The sequence below is a fragment of the Carex rostrata genome, chromosome 5 (assembly GCF_964058835.1).
Source record: "Carex rostrata chromosome 5, lpCarRost1.2, whole genome shotgun sequence".
NCBI classification, from domain to species: Eukaryota; Viridiplantae; Streptophyta; class Magnoliopsida; order Poales; family Cyperaceae; genus Carex; species Carex rostrata.
Window position 1 is genome coordinate 4372121 of NC_135922.1, and position 8260 is coordinate 4380380.

At 37.0% G+C, this 8260-nt stretch overlaps 1 protein-coding gene across 1 annotated transcript; it reads left to right on the plus strand.

Moving 5' to 3' along the window:
* Positions 1-325: 325 nt before the first annotated feature.
* On the plus strand, positions 326-7867 carry LOC144554516 (tRNAse Z TRZ4, mitochondrial-like). Its single transcript, XM_078302833.1, is given in 13 exon segments — positions 326-440; positions 831-861; positions 3752-3813; positions 3920-3964; positions 4090-4144; positions 4237-4280; positions 4400-4462; positions 4465-4821; positions 5201-5370; positions 5704-5820; positions 6043-6232; positions 6352-6866; positions 7290-7867. Coding segments are annotated over 13 exon segments (1974 nt in total). The 5' UTR covers positions 326-359; the 3' UTR covers positions 7534-7867.
* Positions 7868-8260: the final 393 nt, after the last annotated feature.

Sequence of the window (8260 nt, forward strand, 5' to 3'; positions counted from 1 at the left end):
ACCTGAGGGGATGTGAATTAGCAGTTACCACCAGTCTCCAAAAACATCAAAACCCCTTCCATTTAAAAATTAAAAATGGAAACTTGGGAAATGGAAAGTTAGAAACCCTCTAAAATTGGATGTGATAATAAAATTATAAAACCCCCCCCACTGCTCAACCCGCCACAATGCCCCCCACCCTTCGCTTCCTCGTCGCCTCCCCATCTCTCTCTTGCTCCTCTGTCTCCCGCCTCCTCTCCTCCTCTCACTCCATCTGCACCGCTTCGGTTCCAACATGTGTCTTTGGTCGCACGAGAAGAGGCAAAGGCGGGCGCTAAGGAAATGATCAGTTTGCATTTAATAAGCGAAGAGCTGAGGGGATGGATAAGAGCAAAAAGGGGAGAGCTCTTGAATTGAAGGCGCGAAAACTCAATCCTGTTAGCACCACTTGTTATGTACAGGTATAAAAGATTAACGATTGATTAAAAGTCTTCTCCTTTTCCTTCAGCTTGCTATGAGATTAGTTGAATTTCGTATGATGGCTGATGGTGCAGTATAAGAGTATTAGATTTCTAGTGATAGTACTCTATTGGGATTATTCAATTAAAATATAATAATTCAGTTAAAATCTTTCTATTGCTGTCATAATTAACCACTGATTAGGCTATAGGATCATAAATTGAGCTTGGATCAAACTCAAAAGAGGAGAATTTGTTATCATTAAAAACTTAATTACACTACTTTGGTGCTGTACCTGCCTAATACTTTTCTTGGGGTCAATTTGTTTTTGTCATATTCTCTTTTTCTAATAGTTATATAAAGATGTTTTTTCTCTGTTAAATTTTTAATAGATAATGGGAACAGGCATGGATACACAAGACTGTTGAAGATAACAACACCGAAGCCCAAAGCCCAACTAATATTTGGAAAAGGCCCAAATCCAATTATACTCTTCTAGATTATTCAAGAAATAGAAACCAACTTTATATGATCGGTTATAATGGAGCATACTAGAAAATACTACTATTGTATAGTGTACTTACAAGGTTTCATACCCTTGTATCAAGATATTCTAGAGAAATCATAACCGACATTGTTATATGTATAAATAGGAGAGGTGTGTAAATGAAGTGAACATAGAATCAGAGAACCAGATAGAATTAGGGAGCATAGTGAGGCGTGACTCTTATATCAGTCTTGTAAAATTCTTGTGTACCCCATTAAATAAAAGACTTCAAGTTATAAACTCCTCTCTTTCAATTCCACAATCCGATTATAATTTCCAACATTTGGTATCAAAGCTTCAGGTTCGAGTAAGAAGTTAGCGAAGTAGACAAGGGCGTTCGTGAAATATAAGAAGCATCCCAAGTCGATGTCTTCAGGAGGCACAACTATGGCGCAATCAACAGTTCCCATTTTTGCTGGAGAAAACTACGACATGTGGAAGATCAAGATGCGGACGCTGCTGCTTTCACAAGGATTCTGGGATATAGTCGCTAAAGGTTCTACCGTCCAACGACGGGAGAATTGACGCCGGAGTAGAAACAAGAACAAATGAACGATGCCAAGGCCCTATTTCTAATCCAACAGGGTGTTGCCGAAAGTCTATTTCCACGAATCAGTGGAGCAACTACATCCAAGAAAGCATGGGAGATTTTGAGAGAGGAGTTTGAAGGCTCCGAGAAAGTAAAAGCAGTGAAGCTGCAAACACTAAGAAGACAATTTCAAAACTTCCAAACGAAGGACTCGGAGAAGATCAAGGAATACTTCTCGTGAGTAGTCGAAGTTGTGAACCAGATGTGGACGTATGGAGAAGACATCTCGCATCAGAAAGTAGTCGAGAATCTTTTAATTAGCCTCACTGACAAGTATGACTACATCGTTATAGCAATTGAAGAATCAAAAGATATATCAGCGCTTTCGATTCAACAACTGATGAGCTCCTTGGAGTCACATGAAGAAAGAAAGCTCCAACGTGAAGGAAATTTGGTGGAAGACGCATTCCATTTCAAGCTGAGCTTCAGACCTCGATATAACCCCACGAGTCAACAAAATAATCAACAATGCGGCGGTCCGCGACAAGATGCAGAAAAGCAGTCGGCGTAAAAGGAGAAAGCACCAGGTTCGAGTTATTCAAATTTATGGTGTGATATACACAAAAGGTCGAACCATAGCTCATCTGAATATTGGTCGACAAAGAGATGCAACAAATACAAGAAGATTGACCACATAGCACGAATGTGCAGATCAAGAATAAACGACCGAGCAAACTTCCTAGAAGAAAGTGAGAGTCATGAAAGCATTTTCTATGCATGCCACTTAACCAAAGAAGAGAAAGACGATATCTGGTTCCTTGACATTGGTTGCACAAATCACATGACCAGAAATCGTGAATTATTTCACGACATCGACGCTTCGTATGAGACAAAGGTACGTATGGGAAATGGCTCCATTGTTCAAGCAAAAGGCAAAGGAAGTATTGCCGTGCAAACCAAGATGGGTCTAAAATTTATCCGAAATGTATTGTTGGTTCCGGACCTAAAACAAAATCTGTTGATCGTGGGGCAACTAGTTAAAAATGGATACGCAGTTTATTTTGAAAATGGAGGCTGCAAAATTTTCGATCGAAGAAATAAAAAGCAAATGATAGCAAGAATACAAATGGAGAAGTCTAGAAGCTTCCCACTCCGCATAAGCTACGCTCCGCATTTGGCACTGAGAAATGAAGTAATTAAACCACAAGTGCAAGGTGGTACACATCATCAAGTTGGATCGAGTTCAAATACTACTTCAAGTCCAGGATCAAACCTGAGTGCTACTCGAAGAGCTAAAGAAGGGTCTACGATACCAGAGTCATCCAACAAGCAAGTAAGATTTTTACCCGAAATTTATGAGTCATCTAATTTTTCAATAGTTGAATCTCAAAGTCTTGAAGAGGTCAAGAAGCACGAAAATTGGATAAAGGCCATGAAGAACAAAATGCAAATAACTGAGAAAAACAACACTCGGAAGCTTGTAGATCAACCAAAATATCGTGAAGTTATTGGTGATAAATACATCTACAAGACAAGGTTAAATCCCGGTGGTGAAGTCAAAAACTCCAAAACAAGGTTGATGATAAAAGGCTTCAAACAAGAATCCAATATCAACTATTGGAAGACATATCCTCTGATGAAAAGGCTAGAGAAGTGGTGATCATATCAGCTTGACGTTAAATCGGTATTACAAAATAACTACCTTGACAAAGAAAGTTACGTGAAGGAGCCACATGGAACTTTAGCTCAAGGGGGAGTGAATGGAGATATAGAAAATCGATCGGCAAATTTAAATTTAAAGATAATCAAGTCGGTGTTGAGGGGGAGTGTTGAAGATAACAACACCGAAGCCCAAAGCCCAACTAATATTTGAAAAAGGCCCAAATCCAATTATACTCTTCTGGAATATTCAAGAAATAGAAACTGACTTTATATGATCGGTTATAATGGAGCATACTAGAAAATACTACTATTATATAGTGTACTTAGAAGGTTTCATACCCTTGTATCAAGATATTCTAGAGAAATCATAACCGACATTGTTATATGTATAAATAGGAGAGGTGTGTAAATGAAGTGAACATAGAATCAGAGAACCAGATAGAATTAGAGAGCATAGTGAGGCGTGACTCTTATATCAGTCTTGTAAAATTCTTGTGCACACCATTAAATAAAAGAATTCAAGTTATAAACTCCTCTCTTTCAATTCCACAATCTGATTATAATTTCCAACAAAGACACCTCCCCATCTATTTTGCTTTTCTTTGATAATCAGAGATTTATTTTTAATGCTGGTGAGGTACGAAGTATTCAACCTACTGGTTTCTAACAGGCAATCTTTATTTTTACAGTTTAAACTATGTAATTATCAGTAATATTTTATCTAATAGTCAATAACTTAACAGGGGTTACAGCGGTACTGCAGTGAGCACAAGATAAAACTATCTAAGGTACTTATTTGCTGATGTGAGAACTACTTTTCCTTTTCTTTTTTTTTCATGTGTGTGTGTTGTAGGAGAAACTTCTATCTATTTTAACATTAGACTCTAAACCACATTTTGTCTCCATTATATAGATAGATCACATTTTTTTGACACGAGTATGCTCAGAGACTGCTGGCGGACTTCCAGGTAACTTGAGTTGCTAGTTTACTAGCTCTTTTTATATTTGCTTATTTCAGCTGAGAATATTATAACTTGTTTTGAATTGTTTACGTGTATAGGTCTTGTACTAACTTTTGCCAGGATGGGGGATGAAGGAATGTCGGTTAGTGATAGCATAATCTATCTTCTCTATCTCTCTCTCTTTCTGTCTTTGTTTATTTTTTAAGTTTCATATACAGTTTGTTGATTGACGATCTGATGTTAGTTTCTTTCAAACTATAGGTGAACATATAGGGCCCATCTGACCTAGACTTTCTAATTGGGGCAATGAGATCCTTCATCCCAAGAAAAAATCGATGCTCCATGCTCACAGCTTTGGGCTGGACCAATCAAACAATGCCACATCATCATCCCCTAGAGCAAAAGATGGAAGCTTGGACAATGCAATTGTGCTCATAGATGACGAGGTTGTTCGAATTTCTGCCATGTTTGTGAGGCCCACTAACCCGAAAATTAGTGTGGATTCTGATCCGGGCGAGTTTTTAAGACCCGGGGACTTGGCAGTTGTTTATGTATGTGAATTGCCAGAGGTTAAGGGGAAGTTTGACCCAGTCAAAGCAGCTTCTTTGGGGTTAAGACCGGGACCCAAGTATCGAGATTTGCAATTGGGTAAATCAGTCAAGTCTGATTCTCTGGATATAATGGTATTTCCATTATTTATTCAATTATTTTGTTTATCCTTTTTTAAGAGATTCAGATAATAAAAATACCCAGCTAACTTTGGGCGATTACAACCAAAATATTGTGCTGTAGTTAGGCAGCCAAGTAGAGTTTGATTCAGCTAGTAGTATGGATGCATGAGAATAAAGTTTTGTTTTGCTTATTTATACCTTAAAATTGTGGTCTAGGGTTGTGATAATGGCTTTAGCATGTTGTCTCTGTTGAGAGAATCGGCAGGAGAGGACACTTTAATTCTCTGTACCACCATTTTCCAGCTGACATGTACCAACTGGCATTCTGTACTTTCTTATTATCTTTGTCACCTTTAACATAATTTTTATATCTTAAATGCACTATTTGTAGGTAAATCCAAGTGATGTGCTGGGCCCATCATTACCTGGCCCGATTATACTGATAGTCTACTGCCCCACGGTGTACCACATACACCAGCTGTTCTCTCTCTCCTCTCTTAACTGTTACTATAAGGAGAGTGGAAAAGTTGTAAATTGTATTATTGGTAAATTTCGCTCTAGGTCACTGAACTTTGTTATTTGTTACTTTTGAGTCACTCAACTTTGTTATTTATCCCAATTAAGTCCCTCTATTTTTTTCATCCAAAATTTTAACGGAATATGCTAATTCTGTTAGTATTTTGGATGAAATATGCTCATTCCGTTAATATTTTGGATGGAATGAATATATTCCGTTAATTTTTTGGACGGAATAAGAATATTCCGTTAAAATTTTGGATGAAAAAGTATAGAGGGACTTAATTGGGACAAATAACAAAGTTGAGTGACTCAAAATGGACAAATCAAACTTGAGTGACCAATTCGTGACAAATAACAAAGTTTAGTGACCTACAGCGAAATTTACTCTTGTATTATCCATTTGGGCCCTGCTGTTGTGACAAGCAATGCTGAGTATAAGCAGTGGATAAGTAGATTTGGCGAGGCTCAGCATATAATGGCCAGTCATGAAATGTGAGCTTTTGAGATGTTCTATTTAGTCACTAACCAAGAAGACTATGGTCTGTGGTGACATACTTTAGTTATTAAACTGAGGAATATATAATATTGCGAATAAGCTTTGAAATTTGAAAATATAATTTATAGCCAAACTACCAGCATATACCTTCAAAACATATTATTATTTGTTGGCACGTATTCTGTGTCTATTTTGAATAAGTGATTCTTTTTTTTCAGTAATAACATGGAAATTCCCATCTTACAAGCAAGTGCTAGGGTTTCTTCTCGTCTCAACTAATTGTGTCCCCAGATCTTTCCTTTGTCCGGATTTTGGCCAAATTCATATGTAAATACTATCCCATCTGAGGAGAAAATCACTGATCTTGATGCACCATATGAAGTCATTTCTGCTGAGAATCTCCTCAAGGCATGTCACAATACCATTTGATTACATTAAGTTTTGTTTTTTTCTTTTGCAGTTATAATTTGGGGTAAGTTGGTTATGTTGGCTGAGTTTATATTTTTATTTATAATTTTGTTTTGTAGTTTCACCTGAGACCGATATCTCATCTGGGCTTAGATAGGTCAGTTATCCCAAATAAGCTCAGTCGCGAGAATATTATTAATGAGCTTTTATCAGAAATACCAGAAATAAAAGAAATATCATAGCAAATTTCCCTGCTGTGGCAAGAATCTCCTAATGGAAAGATGATGTTGCCTCCAGTATAGAAAAATGCATCCGTGACTGAAGAATCATGGTTGAAACAATTCTATCTGGCAAATAAGGTATCTATGAAAAAAAGAAGGTTAGAGACGAGTGAAGATGCCTCTCCTCCTATTGAAGGAGGCTTGAGAAAGCGGTTTAGGGACTATTTGGATACTCCAATCCCTCCTTGCTTGAAGAATGTCACCAGGGAAGAGATGAAGCTAGTTTTCTTGGTCACCGGCTCGTTCCAGCCTTCTAAATATAGAAATGTCAGCTCAATTTATGTTAATTTATTTGATAAAGGGAGCATGCTTCTTGATTGTGGTGAGGAAACTCTTGGTCAACTTAAAAGAAGGTAATTTCAAGACTGTTCTTTTTTTCTTCTTTTACTTGGAATAATTGTGGTGATATTCCATGTCTAATCTGAGAAATAACAAATGTTGATATAGCTTTTTTTTTTCTTTCAATACATGATAGAAAGAGCACATACAATTTCCTCTCTAAAATTATGTGTGGTCAAAGTACCCCTATTTTGTTCCTTAAACCTCTGGGATGAAGGTTGCTAGGGGCTCTTTTAAAGTATGTAGGGATTGTATTGCACAAAAGTTTTATGTCCTGTTACGTATGGGGTATCTGAGACTCTATGATGTGTTTTTAGGGTGATATATATAACATTTCTTGTTTGACGAGGTATATGTGATAGTTTGACTTTTGGCAGCTATATATGTGGAAGTGCTAAAATGTTTTAAATAACCTTTTTTCATCTTGTCCTGGTTAGGTTTGGCGTGAAGGGGGCTGATGAGGCAGTGAAAAAGCTAAGGTTCATATGGGTCTCTCATATCCATGCCGATCACCACACAGGTCTTGCTAGAATACTAGCATTGCGGTCCCAACTACTGAGAGGTGTGACCCACGAACCTTTGCTTGTTATTGGGCCGAGGCCTTTGGAGAGATTTCTCAATGCTTATGCTGGTCTGGAAGACCTAAATATGCAGTTCATAGATTGCAGGTATTGGTTATGATTTAGGCAAAATTTAGATGTTATGATTTAATAAAATATTGAATATTAGTATGATGTTATTTTTTAGGCAAAAATTATATTATACCTACAATTTTCAGAGTATTGCATATTTAGTTGTAAATCAGAAATGTTCTCCCTACAAAATGTTAAAAATGACATGTAGTGCCTCCCCTTATAGCCATTAACTTTACTGTAGTCCCTTTTTTTTTATCCCAACAGCAATGAAAAAGAGAAGGGGTGATCTGGTATTTCTTGAAATATGGAGAAAAAGGTAAATATAGGAGGTATTTGTGAGATTCTTTCGATGTTTCTCTGGTCATAGATGATTTTTTTGTTGTAACATTGTATAAAAAATTGGTCTTTATGGTGTGTAAACCAATATTGGTACATACCTTGTCAAACAAAAAGCATATTTTACAGTTACCTGATATAACTTGGTGCATATGGACTTGAAGATGACAAGGGCGGAAAGGGAATGGTGTGGCAAAATTCTTGGGCCTATAGCACCAGTACTGTAAGTTCATCTTCTATATAGTCTCTTTGCATTTGTGTTGATATATATGGTGTCAACCTTATAACCTGAAGTCCTGAACTGAGTTTTTTAATTTTTAGAAGACCTTCAATTGGAGTGTTGTATTAGGATTTCAATTACTATCTTCTCTTGCCATATGGAGACACTACTAGCGTACACCTTCAATCGTAGTATTGTATTAGGGTTGCAACTATCA